This window comes from Helianthus annuus, chromosome 16 (assembly GCF_002127325.2).
Source record: "Helianthus annuus cultivar XRQ/B chromosome 16, HanXRQr2.0-SUNRISE, whole genome shotgun sequence".
Taxonomy (NCBI): domain Eukaryota; kingdom Viridiplantae; phylum Streptophyta; class Magnoliopsida; order Asterales; family Asteraceae; genus Helianthus; species Helianthus annuus.
Genome location: NC_035448.2, coordinates 25,660,978 through 25,683,017, shown reverse-complemented (window position 1 = coordinate 25,683,017; position 22,040 = coordinate 25,660,978). Strand labels below are relative to the sequence as shown.

The 22,040-nt window shown below is 36.9% G+C and overlaps 1 protein-coding gene across 1 annotated transcript; it reads right to left on the bottom strand.

Annotated features, from left to right (window-relative positions):
* Window positions 1-18,024: 18,024 nt before the first annotated feature.
* On the bottom strand, window positions 18,025-21,178 carry LOC110918226 (anther-specific protein SF2-like). The gene is made up of 2 exons (XM_022162564.2): window positions 21,113-21,178; window positions 18,025-18,501 (listed from the first exon to the last, which is right to left on the bottom strand). Exons 1-2 carry the CDS (start codon window positions 21,174-21,176, stop codon window positions 18,200-18,202), a joined length of 366 nt encoding a protein of 121 aa, XP_022018256.1. The 5' UTR covers window positions 21,177-21,178; the 3' UTR covers window positions 18,025-18,199.
* Between the last annotated feature and the right edge of the window lie 862 nt (window positions 21,179-22,040).

The window sequence follows — 22,040 nt, the reverse complement described above, 5'->3', positions numbered from 1 at the left end:
GTCGTCAAGAAGAAACTTATCCATGACTACGTTGGGATCATTTCTCGCTTCTCCCTGCCCCAGTACAAATACTCGTCCCCTAGCTTCGTTGCCGTTATTGTTCCCACCATTGTTGTTGTTGTTGCCATTTCCCTGATTGTTGTTATTGTTGCGATTCTGGTTCTGCTTCAACTGGGGACAATAACGCTTGACATGACTTTTAGCCCCACACTGAAAACATCCCCTGTCGCCCCGCTGTTGCTGCTGCTGATGCTGGTTCTGTGGAGCTGTTGGTGGGTGTTGCTGATTCTGATTTGCAGGTCGGGAACTCCTGCAGTCTTTAGCTTCATGCCCTATCTTGAGACATCTCTGACAACGCTCCTTGCGACACCGTCCACTGTGGTGTCTGTCGCACCTGTTACATAGCGGGTGAATTCCCCGATATCTACCCTGCCCCTGATTGCCTGAAGAGTGCTGACTGGGACTCTGATAACTGTCAGTCTTTCGCTGCTGAACCTGTGACTGAACTGAAGCTGATCCCTTGCTGGAATCCCCATCCCATTTTCTTTTGTTGTCACTAGGAGTAGTAGAAGTAGTAACAGCAGTAGTGGTAGCACTGATGCGTTTTGGCAGCTTGTTCTGTTCCACTGCCTGATCCGTAATACGATGAGCAAGGCGCTGAATAGCCTGGATATTATCAAGATTAGCCGATGTCACATGGCTCTGAATCTCTGGCGCTAACCCCTTGAGATACAACTCAATGCACTTGACTGGAGGGTCCACCATAGTTGGACACAGCACGGCCAGCTCGTTTGACCTTTTAGTATAAGCTTCAATTTCTGACCCCGTCATTTTCAAATGGTAAAACTCATCTTCCAATTTGTGAATATCTTCCCGTGTGCAGTATTCACGTTTAATCAGCTCCTTGAAATCATTCCAAGGGGTGGCGTTAGCAGCTGCCAACCCTAGGATCTGTACTTGCGCGTTCCACCAGGTTAGCGCTATTCCTTCCAACGTGCCAGTGGCGTACTTGACCCTGCAAGCCTTAGGGCATTCACACATCTCGAATACCGATTCGAGCTTCTCAAACCAATGGAGTAGTCCCACTGCTCCTTCCATGCCATTGAATGTGCTTGGACGACAGTCCATGAAGTTCTTGAAAGTGCAGACAGGTTGCTGTGCGTGTTGACCTCCTGCTTGTGCGGCTGCAAGTGCCGCAGCAACTTGTTCGTTAATGAGATCCGTCAACTGGGCTTGAGTCATGTTAATGCGTCCAGCCATTGTTCTTCATAGTAAAAGTAGTGTAAGTGAGAATGGTTCGCGTGTAGTGCGATGACAGAAGAGTGGAAGCACATAGGTGTTCTCAAGCAATAACAAGTAATGAGCAGTGAAATCTAAGCATACTACGAGCAAAGTTCTATGCAATTCTAGCATGTAGGCAATAAACATAAACCTTATTACCTAGTATGTTGAGTCTTGCACGTGGAGCGAAGTGTCGTTGTGGATCGTTGAGAGCACTGTACTGGTTATAGTCTGGTTTTAATAAAAACGTTTTCCCCATATTAAAACCAAGTTCTTTATAACCAATGGTTCTGATACCAATCTGTCACACCCCCAAAATCCACCTGCGGAATAACACCGCTTGGGAGCGTGACTGACCAGGATCAGGCCACCAATCATATCGAACATGTAATTAATATCATGTAAAATAAATGCAAACCAGTCATTCAATACGATAGGTGTTCAAAACATAATTATAGTTTCAAAAATAGCGGAAGCATAAGTATGAAAACCCATTGTATAACATAAGTTCAAATGTTTAAAAGTTTTAACATGGCATCCACGATCCATGCTCCACAACGACCCGCTCCTCCCTGTGCAAGCTCCATGTATCTAACGACCTGCAAGGCATGTAACAGAGGATCAACAACTAGTTGAGCGAGTTCACAGTTTATAGTTCAGTAATTGTAATAGTGTAGTAAGCCTGTTATTCGTTCATTAAGTCATGTATCGTAATAGTTCGTATCGCAGCCCTCCTAGGCATGTATGCGAAGATTAGGGAAAGTTCTCAAGTATTCTAGACTAGGTATATATGTATCGCGGCCACCCGGCACCTGTGCGAAGATTAGCGTATAGTTCGCAACCTTCCTAGGCATGTGTGCGAAGATTAGTCATATTATCGCAGCCAACCCTGGCATGTGTGCGAAGATCAGTCATATTATCGCAGCCAACCCCGGCGTGTGTACGAAGATCAGTTCCATAAGTATCACTAGTCTAGTAGTATCTTATCAATAACCTTCCTCACCCGAGGATCATATCATTAATTTCCATTACCTAAGTAAGTACAAGTAATTAATCAAATCCCATTCCCACCCAGGGAACCCCATGCCTTGGTTGTGTGAACTCACCTTGATTTGCTCGGTATGTTATTGCTTCTAGGGTTTATTAACTGTCTAAGTCCGTTACACACGACCTAGGATACATTGCACATGATACGATGTAAGTGTTTGCATCCAATTAGGGTTTGCAAGTCATTGATATTCAAGCAACTGTGTTTTGTGTGCTTATAGTGTACAGGATGATATCACATAGAATGCTCATACATGCAGGATCATACAGTTGCATTCAGTATCATACGATCATATATATAGAATCATACATCACGTAAACAGTTAATCGTGTTCACATAATTCACGCGTCACGTCTTTGATTTCACAGTTTAGTCTAACATGGATATTAACCTAATTGCCACTGTTAACATACTTAGTACATTTAACAGCGTTAATAAACTTAACAAGTTTAACGGAGTTAGTGGCTTAACAAAGTGACATACACATCTTAACAGATTCAACATTATATAACACACACTCATGGCTTCATTTTGATCATCACACAAAGTCGGACAGGGCCTTGCCCTTTCTAAAACTCGGACATAAGGTGGGGGGGGGGGCTTCCCTGATTAAAAGTCGGACATGGGGAAGGGGTTTGAAACTCGGACCAAGGGGCAAGGGGTCACAAAGTCGGACTAAGGGTGGTAGGGGGTTAAAACTCGGACAGGGGTGTCCCCCCTTAAAACTCGGACCACCTCCACTCATTTAAAACTCGGACATGCCCCACCACATGAAAAAAGTCAGACCCCTCCCTTGTATTACAAAAGTCAGACAAGGGGGAGTTTCACATAAAATTCGGACACACTTACATCTTTAAAGGTCGGACCATACATGTTTATTAATGAAGTTCGGACATGCACCTTATATTAAAGTTCGGACAACACACTACCATTACAATTCGGACAAGGGTTTACAAACAAAGTTCGAACCCTAATATTACTTCAAAACATCGGACCATATAGTGTTCAATTTAAAACTCAGACAAACATTCAATCATACGTTCTTTGTAATTGTAACAGTTACGTTTCCTTCGATCAACAGTTACATTCATCGCTCTAAAACCCTAATTTCTTATGCATCTGTATAGCAGTAATCCAATTTATTAAACCAATCATGTATCTTAATCATCGGACAATCGATTATACAACTAGTCAATCATCATAATCACAATAATCAGAATCAATTTAACAATTACAGAACTTAGCATGTGAAGAACTAGGGTTTGCAAGAATTCACAAGAATCAAGAATTGCTAACAATCAAATAATCAACAAACACTTACCTTGAATTGATTCTAGTTAGAGTGTGGAAATCGAAAGTGATGAATAGCTTGTGCCAATGATGATGATGATGATTGCCAGAGAATCAGAGAATGAAAGTACGTGTTTTGTTTTGTGTAATGATTAGTGAAAAGGGATTAGGGTTAAGAATAGTTTAAGTTTCACTAATTACTCTATACACCCTTAATTATTATATTTTTCAATAGTACACCATCTCAAACAATTTCACAGTTTCACCACCAAGTTCATATATTTGACAAGTCTTTCATAATTAACACATAACCATGCACAATCACACAATACGATTCATTGCATCAAAACGTATACAATTCCATAGCCACTAATTGTGCAAATAAACAACTAAACAACCAATGAACGTGCAATAAATGCGAAATAGGAATCTTGGAAACTCGAGTTGTCACACCAGATCACCAACATGCAAACACGAAATAGAGCATCAACTATAGGGGGTTCAGATATACCTTCGGTTAGTGAATAACCGGTTGAGACACCGAGGTTCAACGAACAAGTGCTAGTTGTACGAACTATCGAAACGCGAGAATGGGTCGGAAAACGGCGGAGGTGGGCGGCGGTCTTGCCACACCCCGAAATATCAGAGCTTGGCGTGACTGGACTGGTATCTTCATTGCATAGTGGAAGCAAATAAGCTAAGTCTTTTAGAAAATGAATGCCACTAAGTACTCGACTCTTCATGGTTCTCGTATTCCAACTGTGCCTTAACTTTGAAAAGTAACCTGAGAAAGCAACATGCGAAAAATCAACATAAAGTTGAGCGAGTTCATGGTTTCTTTGTAAAAGATTTGAAATAAATCTTTTTGAATAACCGGTTTTTGAAGTATTGTTGAGAAAACGAATTTAAAATCATTTTCTTGTCAAGTTATATGGAAACTTTATATAAATCAAGTATTCTTGTATAAATCAAGTATTCTTGTATAAATCATGTATTCTTGTATAAATCAAGTATTCTTGTATGTATCAATTTGTTAATGGGTTGCAAGGCCATTAACATGTGACACGACATAGGAAGCAACCAAACCATAGGCATTTTTCTAGTTGTCGATTCACGACTGAGACACAAAAGCACTACTCGGTACTCGTTCTCACCGAGAGTGTGGCTGCCCTGACACCCGTTAGATCTAACCTTTTGTTCTGCGGTCTAAGTATGTACACGATTAATGGTGCTTATGGTACCCTATTCGTGACACGATTTCTCGTATCATTCCTCAAACGCATCATACTTGGTACTAGTTATCACCAAGTGTGCTTCTCGTTTTTGTATTCATCATACCATTACTCATGTATTTTTAAACTCTTGTACTTGTATTTTCTCGTAGTTTAGAAAACTAGAATTCGTGTGTATGCACACTTCGAAAAATTACGCTTGTTTGCAAAAACCGGTATAAATATAAGCTTTTCGTAAACCATTTGTGTCCGTTAAAACTTGCTTGTAAAATGGTTTAGAAATATGTAATTCTTTTATGCTTTGCAAAAAGTGCATGTCTTTCCACCCCGAAAACATTTTGAAAAATGTAAACTGTAAAAAGGTGGGGTTATGAACTCACCTGAATATTCATGTGGAAACCTAGCTATATATGACTTCGTGATGTCGTTTCCAAGGCGAGACTCGCTAGCGTGCATTCTACAATATTCCTAACACGGAATATCTTATAAGTTTCTAATTAATGTGGTAACAAATCTTCGTGTTACCGAGCTCCACCGAATCGAAAGAAGCGAAGAAGTTATGCTTGCCTAGTTCGTTTATTCGTCGGTATTTAAGGAGTCTTGAAAAGACTTAGTTCTCGAGAGGTTTAAAATATATGGATATTTATATAAAAGTATATAAATATACAAGTATAATCGTATTAGTTGTCTGGAGAAATTGTACGTGTATGTAAAGTATACTTGCATGAAAGTATATATATATAACAAACTCGTACGACAATTATACAATAAACTCGTATTATATATCGCGTTTCGTTTGATTTTTGTCAAGATATTCTTATATGCCGTTCCGGCGTGTAAAATAAATATGAAAAGTTATATTTAAAATAAAATCGTCGAGTTGTCGTGTTCGAAAATAAATATATAAAATATTTATTTTTATAGAAGAATTCGCGTTGTACGACATTTGTAATAAATATATAACTATATTTATTTTATATAAAGAATTCGTATTGGTTGATACTTTAAAGAATTGTCGAAAATGATGAAAGAATTGAAAATACTATATCACGTTTTATTTTATAAAAGCATTGTCGAAAATAATATCAAATTGTCGTTTTTCGTGATGTCGTAAAGTGTCGTTGATATTTGTTTTTTTTTGTTACTAAAAGATCACTTGAATTCCGATAGTTCGTTTTATAATAAAACGCGTTTTAGTTTTACGGATTTTCTCGAAAAACGGGCAGAGTTTCTTCTGTTTTTGGACGGCCCCGACAACACAAGTTGTCCTTTTATTTTCAAAAACCAACAAGATTTAACAATATAAACTCAAGTTATAAAAACAAAGGTAATACACGAAGCCGTAAACTTTATAATTAACGATTTTTATTATTCGGTTCGAGAGCTCGTTTATCACGTAACTAAAATTATAGAAATAACGAAATAAACGCGCAATTAATTTTCACAAAGTCTTCGCGTCGGGATATTGACCGAGTCAACTGAGTTGACCAGGTTTGACCGAGTCGACTCGGTTTGACCGAGTCGACTCGGTTTGACCGAGTCGACTGAACCTAGTTGTCTGGGCGAACCGAGCAATCTGACCGAACCGAGCCGTCCGACCGAAGCTGTTGACCGCACTTGACCAGTTGACTTGTTTTGACTTGCTTAGTTGACTGAGTCAACTCGCTGAGTTGACCGAGTCAACCTGAACCATTTCAAAAGTTGACTAATCCGCCCGAACCGAACCCGATCTGAGCCGAGAACCACAACTCGAACCAGTTGTACCAATTCTGAACCAAAATCAACCTGAAGCTCACTTGAAAACCCGAAGTCTTGACTGCGCTAAGTTGACTCGTCTGACCCGAGTCGACCCGTTATCCAGCTGAACACCAACATCAACTTCTGAATCAAGAGGAAAGTAAAAGAAATAAGCAGGGGAGGAAGGTTTACCAACGAAACCCGACGGACCGAAGCAAGGATCACCGATCCGAGACAAGGACCGCCGGTCCGAGACGTAGACCACCGGTTCGAGACGTGACCGCCGCTCACCATCACCGATTCTCTCTCTCTCCTCTTCGTTCTTTCTCTCCCATCTCCCCCTGCTCGTTATCGTCGCCGCACCACCACCGGACTGTGGTGGCGGTGGTGATTGTTTTCTGGATCACAAAAGAAAGGGGGGGCTGCTGTGCTCATCGGAGAAGAAAGGGCCGCCGGAAAACTTCACGGTCGCCGATCGCCGGAATTCGTCCGGTGCCGAGTGAGAGAGATCGAGGTGTGTGTGTTAGTGTGTAATTTGTTTTTGTGAAATGAGAAGAAAAGAACTATAGGTTCTTATTTATAAGCAGATTTGGGTTTTGTGGGTTTTGGGCTTGGGCCTAAGGCCCACAAGCCCAAATCTCGTATTTCTTGTGGCCCGAAATCTCCTATGAACTTGTTTTTGTGACCCGAACTCCCCGTAGCGTCGTAAAATATAATTTTTGATTCGGGATAAAATAGCGTCTGTGGTTGTTGTTGTCGCATTTTAATCGTCGGTTACGTAAAAGCGCGTAGGTTGTGTCGGTTGCCATTCCCATCCGTTTTTCGATCCGGTTTCGTCTACGGTTATAAGAATTAAATTACAAAGCTAAAATGTATCGTAAATATTCAATATTTGTCGGTGTTGTCAGTATTCTGTTCGGTTTCAATCCGTTGTCACTTATCATTCAGCAGATTTTTTCGTAAACCACCGTTCACGCATTGTAAACTCGTATAGACGTTCCTAGACACTCCAGAGGCCTAATTAAGTTAATCTGTGTTGTAAACACTATTTATTGTCGCGAAATTCTCCTGTTAATCACGTAATTAAGGGCGTAAATTACCGGTTATCACAGGTCTCGCGGCGGTGATGGCCGGCGGTCCTGGCCGGCGACGGCGGTGGTCTTGGCCGGTTGGGTTGTGTGTGTTATGTGAGTTTTGGTTTAAGTCTTCCAAACCCAAAAGTGCAAGACCAACATGTATATAAATAATGGATGAAGATCTATGCATGTTTGCCAAGTGGCGGACATGCATAGTGCATGCGTATTGGCCAAGATTTAGGTGCGCGACAAGTGGCAAGAAGATCCTTTGCGTGTATTGCCATTGGCTGCGATTTGGGTGCGTGACAAGTGGCGATGCAAGAATGTTCTTGTCCCACTCGGTCCACGTACTCGTCTCTCAGTTCAATACCTGCGTATCATTCGTAATTACCAGTTAAATTAGTTAAGTGGATTTTAGTTTGTTGCCCACGGTGTAACTCTTACAGGTCAAGACCCGGTCGGAAGCGTTGACTTATCGAACCGGACATAAATATCCAACAGTACAAGCAATTATATGGATCTCTTGTTGAGTAATATGACAAGCAAGGGATAACATGGTCTTATACTCTAAAAACATAGAGATCAGGCGAATACGGGAAGAAATAAAGACATTGGGGTTCCTCTTAAAAACAAGAGTTAAATGCTTGGTTGGTCCCTGTGGTTTGCAAATATTGCAAACTTGATCCTAGTGGTTTACTAATTACACACTTGGTCCCAGTATTTGTAATTTTTGCACTCGTGTGGTCCTTATCATTAACTTAGGTTAGATTTCTTAGTTAAGTATGTGTGAAATTACTAATTTACCCTTAAAGGTTAAAAAAGATAAATTAAGGAGATGGCCCACCACCATCATCTTCCCCATCTCTCTCTCTCTCTCTCTCTTTCTTTCACCATTCTTCTACCATAACAACCACCATCCATCTCCACCTAATCTTCCAAAACCTCTAAATTAAAAACAAAAATAATCTCTAAATTTAATTATCTATAATTTCTATACATAAGAACCAAAACTGCAACCTACAATGACTACAAACTCTTCCTATTCTCCAACTAAAACCTACTTACCATCAAAATCCACTAATACACAAACAATTTCATAAACCTAACTTTGAATCAGTTATAATATTATTGTCATCATTAATTACCGTTGAGTGATCAAACAAAATGGATCTCCTTCTTTCGCGTAAGCTTCACCGGCGGCCATGGCAATGTCTCGCATCACCAGTCGTTCTTCCTCTAGCGACCGCCCCGACGGAGTGATGTTAGCCATTATAATCTCTGTCATAGCTTCTTCTTCACTGGTTCAGTGTGTGTTACAAATTAATAGTTATTGTTTGAAGTCAAAACTTGTCACACCCCAACCAATGGCGGAAACATCGGGATGAGACGAAGTGTGAAGATTGCTAGAGACATCATAACGCTATTTGTGACAATATTTAGAAAATCCAAATTTCATTTCATTTCATAACTTCAAATAGTCAACATTACAAGAAATTCAAATACAACAAGTTTAACATAACAACATGATAACATAACAAAATTTGATACAACATATTAAACCCTAACGTCTATATGTGTATCTAGGCATCAACGCTACTTCTTTTCTTAGCATCATCCTCATCAACCTGTAACATGTTTAAAATAATTCAATGCAAAAGCAAAGGCGAGTATACAAGTTTGGTACGTACATAGCATAAGATAAAAATGTGAACAATCCCTCATAGCAAGCATGCGATTCAAGATAAACATTAAATATGGCATGTGTCTAACATATCAAACCAAGAAAACGCAACTTGCTCATGACATAACCAAAGTTTCAGTAGAGGCGGGTCGTTAATCCTATAGCGCTACATATGTCAAGGTTTGGCTCGTACGAAGTTAATGATAAGTTCCACACATAAGAATCACCCAAATTTAAAGTATCAAGTCATCACATATACAAGCATGTTATAGGAATGTTCATGTGTTTAGACAAAAGTTCATGTGTAAGTTTCAATAGGTAAACATGTTACACCCCAAAAGTGGTAAAAGTAAAAAGGGGAAAAGTACGAGTATACTCACAAAGTTTGCATATGTTTTCCGATTATCCAATTGTTGACGAGTAGAGATTTAGAGTCCGAATGTATAAGGGTTAAAGTTCAAGTATGTTTAGAGTCGAGATTCGGTGTTTAAAACAACGTAAAAATAAGATATGAGAATAACATGGAAAATAATCATTTAGTACATATGATGCTTGTTCTTGACACTAGGAAACTCGAAGGAGTTTAGATGTTTTCATGGAACAAGGTTCCATTAGAATCGTGACAAGTTATCATAGTCTAGGATGATGTAATCTAGTACCCCGACATATGAACACTAGTTCATCATCAAAGATTCGATTATTCGAATAATATATTTAGGTTATATAATATATGTCCAATAGTTCAAGCATGAGGTAGAAGATTAAAATCTTCATTTTGGTACCTCTAAATGTCATAGAAGTCATGTAGGAGGTAGGAAGATCAAGTCTTCCATTTAGGCACCTCTATGTGTTCACCACTACACTTGATGTAAAAAAAAACAACCAAGGAGGGTCATGAACATACAATAAAGAATAAGAAATATACACACTAACTAAGAGAAATCATCAAATCATGTGAGGATTGTATGTTTGGACAACCCAAGTTGTTCCATAATCACTCATGTATCAAAGACAAAGTTTGACATGACTTGTGGGTTAAAAACCCTAAACAAAACACCAAGTTTATGAGGTTTAATCCTCTGATTTTAAATGTCTCAACCTTGTTTTTAAGCTTAACCAACCATGGGATAAGTTGTAAGCATTAGGACATAGGTATGAGATGTGTTGGACACAAGTTGCATAGGTTTAAACAAGTTTTTGATGAACATAAAAACAAAAAGAAAGTTTATGGACTATTTCGGGGCATTTCCAGGTCTGATTTCTCCAAGGAGAAGTCTAGGAATCGAACCCCATGATTATACAAGCAAGTAGGAAAAAGAATCGAGTGAATCGGATAAGAATTGAGTGAGTTATGCTCATTTTCGTGAAGGGGTGTCAATCTACTCGAACCCTTGCTTTCAGCTACGGTTTGGTGGATGTTTTGTGAGCTTTTAGGGTTGCAAAAGTGGTAGGGAGGCTGGTTATAAGTGGTATTTATAGGGGGAAGGATTAGGGTTTCAATGGGTTGGGCTTTGGAAGTGTTTAGAAGGGGTTACACCTTGAAACTAGCCCACAAAACCCAACTATATGGGCTGAATTTTGCTGAATTGGGGCTGCCATATTTCTTTATTTTTTTATTTTTTTAAAACATTATAATGAGTAATTTTGTTAGTTAAGTTGTGTAATAATGTGCAACAATGTTTCCCCTAACTTGTAACAAGGTGAAATATGAAATAAAACATGATTTAACTAGGTAAAAAGTGTAATGTACAAGTTTTATTTACGAAGCAAGTTCCGTATTTTACAACGATTACAATGAAAGAATGGTTATAAGAACACAAGATTTCCAAAGTTAGAATTTCACGTAAGGTTTCTAAATGTAGGAAGTTTGAAAACGCAGGGCGTTACAGTCTCCCATCCTTTAGGAAATTTCGTCCCGAAATTTATTCAAGAGGAAGGCTTGAAAGAGTTTTTGGCATAAAGGTGATCATTAAGAATTGAAACTTGGGAAGTTTGAAAGTTTTGAAAAGTACCAAATTTTGGAGAACATCAAGGTAGATTTGCAAGGGGAAGTTTTTAAGGATAGTATAAAAAAATCATACTTTCGTAAAACCTGTTTATTGAGAGGAACGAAAAGGTTTGTTACTTTAAATAAAGCAATAGAGAGATACTAAGTATAGTTACACAAGAATCAAGAATAGGGAGGCTATTTTATAGGTAATGAGGTAAGTTAGGACTCAAATGTTTAAACAAGCTGGATTGCGAACGAGTTTTGTATAAAATAATACGAGTATAGAATGAACGAATGGCTCTTAAAGAGTACAAGTATGTGAATAGCATAAGTGTTGGATAGATGAACGTAGTGTGTTAAGGATGAAGTCTCGTCATGAATAATCGGATATAATGCGTTTGTGAGTTGCGTGAAGTTGTATTAGGTCCAAAAGGTCTGCAACACACTGAATTTCTCATGGCACGTTTTACGAAAGTTTGGTAACATGGTGAAAACACTTATATATAGGAAGTACCAGCGGCGTATCCACCATGTTTTAACCACATTACGTCCGTTTCGTTACTCGGGGTCATGTTACGTTCCGTGTCTTACCATACACAGTAGTACGCTCTATGGTTCTCATACGCCTATCACTATAATCCCGTGTGCACCCGCGATTATACTGATCGTCGCATGATCCACATAGCTTGTACTAGTTATGTATGAATCAAGGTATACATGAATTTGAAAATAAGAATGTGTACGTAGAAGAATGTCGTATGTAAGCATGTTTATGTTTAAGCAAGTATGGGACCCACGTAAGCGAATCCCTCGGATTACGCTCGCGTATAGATACGAATGTACGAATCATGAGTAAGGATGAAAGTATGAGCATAAGTTTATGTATGAATACGCATGAATGTATGAGCATAAACATAAAACGTGTAAGTAGTATGTGTACAAGTAGAAGCGTAAAACGTATAAGTAGTATGTGTATGAGTACAAGCATAAAACGTATGAACATAGGTGTAGGTATGAAAAATAAATATTGCGTATATGGTGTACGTTGAGACATTGCGGAGAAAAAAAAAGGTTAAGTATGTAGATACGAACGATATAAATGATGTTATCGCGAGATATCGTCTAAAATGTGTATGATGATGTGCATGTATAGTTGTTTAAACAAAACGTTGAGTTTGTCGAATCGAAATTAGATTGAGCTTGGTTTGAAAGGTAGAATATAGTTTGTATATGTAAAGGAACATAAAGTACTCATTGGTCATGCTTAACGTATTTTGTAATGATTGAAATGCTACTTTTGTTAAAAAAAGGAGTTCACGTATGTTGAAAATTGTCGGTCCCCATAAAGTCTTCTAGCCCACGTGTTTTGAAATTTGGATGACGAGTTAAGCGTTGTAGAGAAGGTTTTTTTTTTTTTTTTTTTAAATAACGGGTTTGTTTCATTTGCATCAAAACATGAAATTTTGAACTTTGAAAGTTCTTGTGGAAACGTCGACCCTTAGAAAAGAAATTTAGTAAAAGAACTTAGTGATTGTTTAAAAATAATTTTAACAAAGGATTTATTGATGTTGGAAAGAGTATTTGGTAAAACGATCATATAACATCTATGAGGCCTTATAAGTAATTGAGAAAGGTTAGTTTGATTTCGATTAAGAGTGGAAGTCTCTAGTATGATGATATAATGTGAACGTGTTTCAGTTAATAAATCAGATATGAAGTTCATGGGCAAGAGATTCATTAGACCGATTAAATTGATAGGTAGCATTTCGTAAGGTTTGGAAATTCGTGTAGTAAAACGGTAAAGACATGATTAAGAATCTCGTGTATATGATTTGAGTGAAAATGGATGGTAGAATAAGAAGTACGTTTGATAAACAATGTATTTTGAAATCGGTATAAGTAGGTATTTTGAATAATGATAAATGATTTAGGTATAAAACATGATCGGGTTTGCATAATAAAATATTTTGAAAGAGAAGTTTTGGGTAACGGTCACCTAAGTAAGGGAATCACCCCTGGTGAGGTCGTTTTAAGGGAAGAGGGGTGGAGTCACTCGTCAAGGTAAGGAAGTCACTCCAATCTCGATGATACCTCTCCACTAGTTGTTACAAGGAATATGAATTTAAATTATATGAAAATCATGCATATATAAATGTATCGAAAAGGTTCGATATGTTGTGCGTGTGAAAAGAGAAATCAAAGGTAAACTCGAGGTTGAAAGATTGCATCGTATAAAATGAACAATAGAAACACATGTTTGACCAAAGTTTGGAGTGTTCCAAATGGAACTTTGACTAACCAAAGTGGTCGAAAAGTCTTTTGAATTTGAGGAGCATGCTTTGGCCTAATAGGTAAAATACTCTCGCCGACAAGTCGGTTAACGGTATTTACCCTTCCGGTTACTACATGTCCCAAATCAATCGAAATTTCGAGACTTGGCGGGATTTATGAAAAAATCAAGGAGTGGAACTAGTCGACAAGGTGCGGGTTTCACCCCTATCTTGACGATTTCGTATCCTAAGTGTGGTTGGTACTCGTCGGGTCAAAATTTAAATTTCGACATGTTGACGAGGGTCCACTAGAATTTGAAATTTGAGATTTGCCATTTAGATGTGGATTTCACTCCTAGCTCAATGGCGATATCTCGTGTAAAAAGAAGAATAGATAGATTGAGAGTCGTTCACTAAACTGTGGGTTTCACGCCTATTTTGGTGAATTCGTCTCATTTGTACAATATGAGTGTTGTCGGATTTAGAATAATCGAGTAAAATGCATGAGGGAAGTGTGTGTTGAAGGAAATACACAAGCAAGTATAAACACATAAGAAAGCATATCAAGAATGGTACTTAAATAATGAAATGATAAAACAAGTGTTAACACATAATAGAACAAGCTTTAATGCGTACGAATAACATGTCAAATATTACACATGAGTAACATACATGTTTAAAAGAGCATAAATAAGTAACAAATAAGGTATCATGTAGTAGTCCAAGCAAAGCATACGAATAAGGCTCTAAAACTATAGACTAGGTGAAAGCATTCCTACTTTTCCTAATTCCCTATAGTTATGGCTCTGATACCAATCTGTCACACCCCAACCAATGGCGGAAACATCGGGATGAGACGAAGTGTGAAGATTGCTAGAGACATCATAACGCTATTTGTGACAATATTTAGAAAATCCAAATTTCATTTCATTTCATAACTTCAAATAGTCAACATTACAAGAAATTCAAATACAACAAGTTTAACATAACAACATGATAACATAACAAAATTTGATACAACATATTAAACCCTAACGTCTATATGTGTATCTAGGCATCAACGCTACTTCTTTTCTTAGTATCATCCTCATCAACCTGTAACATGTTTAAAATAATTCAATGCAAAAGCAAAGGCGAGTATACAAGTTTGGTACGTACATAGCATAAGATAAAAATGTGAACAATCCCTCATAGCAAGCATGCGATTCAAGATAAACATTAAATATGGCATGTGTCTAACATATCAAACCAAGAAAACGCAACTTGCTCATGACATAACCAAAGTTTCAGTAGAGGCGGGTCGTTAATCCTATAGCGCTACATATGTCAAGGTTTGGCTCGTACGAAGTTAATGATAAGTTCCACACATAAGAATCACCCAAATTTAAAGTATCAAGTCATCACATATACAAGCATGTTATAGGAATGTTCATGTGTTTAGACAAAAGTTCATGTGTAAGTTTCAATAGGTAAACATGTTACACCCCAAAAGTGGTAAAAGTAAAAAGGGGAAAAGTACGAGTATACTCACAAAGTTTGCATATGTTTTCCGATTATCCAATTGTTGACGAGTAGAGATTTAGAGTCCGAATGTATAAGGGTTAAAGTTCAAGTATGTTTAGAGTCGAGATTCGGTGTTTAAAACAACGTAAAAATAAGATATGAGAATAACATGGAAAATAATCATTTAGTACATATGATGCTTGTTCTTGACACTAGGAAACTCGAAGGAGTTTAGATGTTTTCATGGAACAAGGTTCCATTAGAATCGTGACAAGTTATCATAGTCTAGGATGATGTAATCTAGTACCCCCACATATGAACACTAGTTCATCATCAAAGATTCGATTATTCGAATAATATATTTAGGTTATATAATATATGTCCAATAGTTCAAGCATGAGGTAGAAGATTAAAATCTTCATTTTGGTACCTCTAAATGTCATAGAAGTCATGTAGGAGGTAGGAAGATCAAGTCTTCCATTTAGGCACCTCTATGTGTTCACCACTACACTTGATGTAAAAAAAACAACCAAGGAGGGTCATGAACATACAATAAAGAATAAGAAATATACACACTAACTAAGAGAAATCATCAAATCATGTGAGGATTGTATGTTTGGACAACCCAAGTTGTTCCATAATCACTCATATATCAAAGACAAAGTTTGACATGACTTGTGGGTTAAAAACCCTAAACAAAACACCAAGTTTATGAGGTTTAATCCTCTGATTTTAAATGTCTCAACCTTGTTTTTAAGCTTAACCAACCATGGGATAAGTTGTAAGCATTAGGACATAGGTATGAGATGTGTTGGACACAAGTTGCATAGGTTTAAACAAGTTTTTGATGAACATAAACACAAACAGAAAGTTTATGGACTATTTCGGGGCATTTCCAGGTCTGATTTCTCCAAGGAGAAGTCTAGGAATCGAACCCCATGATTATACAAGCAAGTAGGAAAAAGAATCGAGTGAATCGGATAAGAATTGAGTGAGTTATGCTCATTTTCGTGAAGGGGTGTCAATCTACTCGAACCCTTGCTTTCAGCTACGGTTTGGTGGATGTTTTGTGAGCTTTTAGGGTTGCAAAAGTGGTAGGGAGGCTGGTTATAAGTGGTATTTATAGGGGGAAGGATTAGGGTTTCAATGGGTTGGGCTTTGGAAGTGTTTAGAAGGGGTTACACCTTGAAACTAGCCCACAAAACCCAACTATATGGGCTGAATTTTGCTGAATTGGGGCTGCCATATTTCTTTATTTTTTTATTTTTTTAAAACATTATAATGAGTAATTTTGTTAGTTAAGTTGTGTAATAATGTGCAACAATGTTTCCCCTAACTTGTAACAAGGTGAAATATGAAATAAAACATGATTTAACTAGGTAAAAAGTGTAATGTACAAGTTTTATTTACGAAGCAAGTTCCGTATTTTACAACGATTACAATGAAAGAATGGTTATAAGAACACAAGATTTCCAAAGTTAGAATTTCACGTAAGGTTTCTAAATGTAGGAAGTTTGAAAACGCAGGGCGTTACAAAACTGAAAGCAGAAAGCTCTCTGCCATGTGTGATTCGATTTTTTTTAACAGATTTGAAGAGTGTTGTTGATCGGTGGTGTGATGTGTTGGTGAAGAAGCATCCTTATGAACGCCCAATTTATTTAGACGCGAAGAGAGAGACCTGGGCTAGAGAAAGTGCGGTGCTTGTAGTGGTGGTAGGGGGTGTTCGGTGGTGTTGGGTGTTCAGTGGTAGTGGTGTTTGTTTGAGAAAAGAGAGGGGGATGGTAGTGATGGTGATTTGGGGAAGAAGTGGGGTGGGATCATAGATGCAGAGGTTTCAATATATATACTGATTTTAATTTTTTAATTCTTAGTTTTTAATTGTTTAAGGGTAATATAGTTATTTCATACATAGTTAACTTAACTGATAAATTTAACAGAGGTTAGGTTACGGGACCAACCGAGTTCATTTTTGACAACTTTTGGGACCACGCGTGTAATTAGTAAACCACTAGAACCAAGTATGAAATTTTTGCAAACCACAGGGACCAACCAAGCATTTAACTATAAAAACAATTCAAAGTTGGAAACACTTGAGTGGTTATGTTGGTGTGATTTTGAGCTTTAATGTAACATTCTATTAGTAATTTCCATATTCTGTATTCTCTTCTCGTTTCCAATAAAAGCAGCCTTTCAAACAAAAAAAGTTAACAAATAACTAATAAATCGAGTCAAAGCCAAACATGAGCTTGACAAATGGAGATTTATCAAGTTAAACTCTCACTTGACATCTATTATAAATGGTACACCGTTATATATAGCTTAGAGTTGTTTTTAAAATCGTCAGATTTATGTGGATTTCACTATATCATGCCCCAGAATTTAGCTACATTCTCGTCATTGCAGGGTTAGCTTAGTTCTTGATTACAGTTATTTATATATGAATAAATGAATTATTTGATTAACAACCAAAATCATCAAAGGGGTCTTCTTATTGGTACACTATCAAATCTAGCAATATTCTAGAGTGAATATTTTTTTATTCAGACTTCACATGTAGGAGTTTAAGAATATCATATTTCCAGACTTATAAGACTTCATGTTATGGCAATCACATTCCAGAGTAGACCCTTATCTAAAAAAATGATTTCATTTGTGGACTTAAAATAAAGAACCTCTAAAAATTTAAAATGATTTCACAATGATAAGAATTTTGTATCAATACAGGTGGTTAAACATCATACACGTTTATCTTTCTTGCTGCTTATTCAAGGTGAACTACCACATCGAAGTCTTTGTTGGTAATATCAGATATGTAAGTGAACTCACAATTGTTGGAACTGGATAATTTTATTCATCAACACAAGAGCTTAAATACACAAGGGAAACACAAACACTGTAAATACACGATGACCACGTAAACAAACATGCAAACAAGAGAAAATCTACCCACTACTTGACAACATGGACTACCCACTTTATCCAGTTATTCCCAACGACTCTTTTCTAGAATATGAGTCAAAATGACAAGTATAACCTTAATTTAAGACACTTCATGCAAAGACTCAAAACATACAAACATGCAGACTGTTGATTATTTGGGACATTGTGTGCAATTCATATTCTTTTGCCCAGGAAGCATCACATTCTCGACTTTGGCCTGCAACCATGAACCAGAATAGAAGAGCTTTGGTGGAGGTGGAGGTGGAGCCGGAGTACTCGGTTTATACTTGGCACAATCGAAGCTGCATATGCTAAGTTGTTGCTTTTCAACTACGAGGCAGTATCCTGATTCTGCCTTCTCATTTGTCTTGCAGTGTTCAGTACACTGCTTCTCGTCACACTTTTCATGATAAAGGTTGGTTACCCTGTCGCAATATTGTACCGGTGCGCTTTCTGTTCACGTCATGCGAAAAATTGGAGCTTAGTTATGGAAAGTTATTTGATTTTGATATTAAGAAGACGAGAACCAGGGAACATGAAACTACACCTTTGATTAAATAAGGTTTTTACATGATTGTTTATTCCTTAGCAAACATTTGTATATTAAACATTATTAACATGGAAAAAACAAGTCGATATTACTCAATGTGTGTATATATAGGGTATGTTTTGGAAAAGTAGTTTACTTTGGAAACCATTTTGGATTTCTAATATATCTATTTTAACTTAGTTTATCGCACTTGAAAGCAGGGGCGGACCTACAGCCCGAGGTGGGTGGGCGGACGCACCCATTAGAAAAAAAAAAAAAAAATTCAGTGTAGCATACGCGATAAAATTTTGAGCGCACCCCATAAAATTTTGCAACCGCACCCCTTGAGCTTTTAAACTGACCAGGCGAAGCACTAAAGTGAAAAAAAATTAAAAAAAAAAGTGAAAACGGCATCCGAACATTTTCCGGCCATTTTATCCGGTGAACTCTGGAACTAAAAAACATCTGAACTATAGACAATTGGGAAAGAGTAACATGGTGCATTGGGAAGAGTAATAAAGTAATATTTAATAGAATTAAAAACATCTGAACTAATATATTTTTAATATTTAGAAGAAATTATATATTATATTATATAAATTATATAATACTATAATAGTATAATTTACAACATTTTGTTGTATTAGAAGTTGTACCGAAATTCTTTTATTTTACATGGCCCGATCGGATCCAAACCGACCCGATATGACCCGATATTACCCGAATTTTTTTTTCATATACCTAAAGGCCTAAAATCTTTAAAAATATTTCGCACCCCCATGAAAAAAATCCTGGGTCCGCCACTGCTTGAAAGTGTGACTTCGTAGAACTCATATTTATTTCGACTGAACATCGACTTTAGGTGAAATAGCATTTAATAACCACGAATTCAACGAAAACATATTTGCCAACCTCGAGTTTAATTAGGTTTACAGTGAAGTTGCTTTTCCAATTGTGCACTTCAACTAAATTCGGTATTGGTTTACCGACATTTAAGAGACAACCCGAATGCTCTTTTAATAACATAAAAATCAATGAGTGTACATATTGACACACCAAGTTGCCTATTTGCAAACTAAACCCTATCTCTACGGCTCTACCTATGCCTCGTATAGAGCTATACGCAGCATACGCTGCGTATAGCCCTATACGAGGCGTAGGTATGGGGTAGGTACACGACCAGTCAGTCAACCTCGTACACTGTCAAATCATGCAGATATACGCCACGTATAGTGCCATACAAAGCTAGTATACGAGGTATTTATACGCTGCGTAGAGAGCTATACGCAGCGTATGTCAGTCAGATTTGACACTTGTTATATTATTTTAATTTAAACCGTAGAGTATTCAAACGGTATAACATATTCGAACCCTACACGAGTATTTAAAAATATTAACGGTATAATATTTAAAAGTATATAATATTTGAACCGTACTAGACTTGGTATAATAATTTAATTTAAACGATAACAATATAATATATTCGAACCGTATCTGAGTTTTTCAAAAAAAAATTAACGGTATAACATTAACGGTTATATATTTTAAGCAATTTAATGTTTGAACCGGGTGGGAATTTATAACACAAATACACCAAACTAACAAAACAAAATTCTGATTGGTTCTATACGCTGCGTATAAAGCTATACGTAGCGTATACAAACCCTAGTTATCTATGTCTAAGATTGCTTGGTCAGACACGCTAAAATTCATGCAACCTATACGCTGCATATAGCTGTGTACGCAGCGTATATAAACCCTAAAATAGCCACTAGGAGTGTGTGAATAGTCGGGCCAAATTGAAGTACAATAATCATTAAACTTTAAACGGCGAAATATAAATTTTGTCTGAGCACCTGCGATAGATATGATGGAAAAAAAATCCAAAGAAAACAGTTAAAGTTTTTACCTTTTTGAATGTAGACAAATTGAACTTGCGTAAAGCAAATGTTGAGAATATTGGGAATAATTATAAGAGAAGGAAGAAATTAAAAGAAAATATGTTTGGGAGTTATAAACCTTCACAAAAAGAACTTCAAATTAAATTATCAAAATTTTGTATGGTACCAACTTATGTTAAGTTAACTACCATTTTCGTATATGTGGTTTGTATAATTATGGCAATCCAGGCTAAATTTTCAAATTTGTACAACTTTTGTCCCTGGCATTCATGAATCGTGCTACTTCGCTCCGAAAAGTTAACGCTCATTTAATTTTGTATGTTTAATGAGAGGTAAAAAAAGGTCGTTGTACAATATTATTTGAGTTACTGTCATTTTCATCTCTATGGTTTGTCCAATTAGGTAAATCCATGTTAAAACAAAACAACAAAAGAAAAGAAATTATACATTAAAAGCCATCCACTTGGTCCATTCTAATGGACTAGATTTAGAGCGATTTCTAATCCACTGATGGCTAAGCTTTTCATAGGTTCTCCATTATCGAACCAAAAGCATTGATAAGTTTGATCAATTAAGACTACAATATGTACTAAAACAAAAAATAACAGTGAAATAAATAAGATTGATTATGCACCTGATATTGCAAGAACGAAGACGAGCAAAAGCAATACTAAGTAAGAAACTGAATTGTTCGCCATTTTCGAGTTGAGTGAAGAAGAGAGCTTGGCAATGAGTTATTTATAAGTGAAGAAAGGAGTTTCAAGAACATACGTGTGGAATGTTAGATGGCTATGCACTTCCCATTAACCCTATAGAAATCGTATTTTCTTATACGGTTCCTATTGGGGTCACTTTTCAGACCCTTTTTAGTTCTGAACTGCAGGCATGCTAGAGCATATCGTAACAATAGGAATCGTATTGCCTTATATGATTCCTATTGGTGTCGCATTTAATGGTTTAAACCTTATGAGAAGCGTATTGGGCTATAAGTTTTCCTATTGAAGGATGTATAAAAATTTTGGGATATGTAGATACCATCATCCTTTAATAAAATCTCAATTTCGATTGTTTTGTTATGTATAAATATAGTGGTATTGATCACTTGTATAAATTGGTCTAATTAAGTGTCTCTAAATTTACAAGAAAAACTACATATTTTCAATTGGTCTATTGGTGGATAGTGTGCAGTATTAGATTCTTTTTAACCGCAAAACATATATTTCACTAAGAAGCCACTTGCAAAAAGCTAGAAACTGCCAAACGACCACATATAATTTTTACACTTAAAATTTTATAAACTAGGTTTAAAAAAGTTCGCCGCGTTGCGGCGAATTTCTTTTGTTATTTAGTCCGTGTTTACATGCGTTTTAAAATCACTACGAACGTGTTGCGAACGGAACTGCTGACAAGAATAAAAAGAAAATGTAGAAAAAAAACATTAAAAGATAACCGAAAGAAAATCAACCAAAAAGTTGTATGGTAATGATGTTGTTCGTATGAAACACGTGGTCAGAGATGAGCAAATTATTCCGGGTACCGGTACCAAATTTGCCGAACCGAAA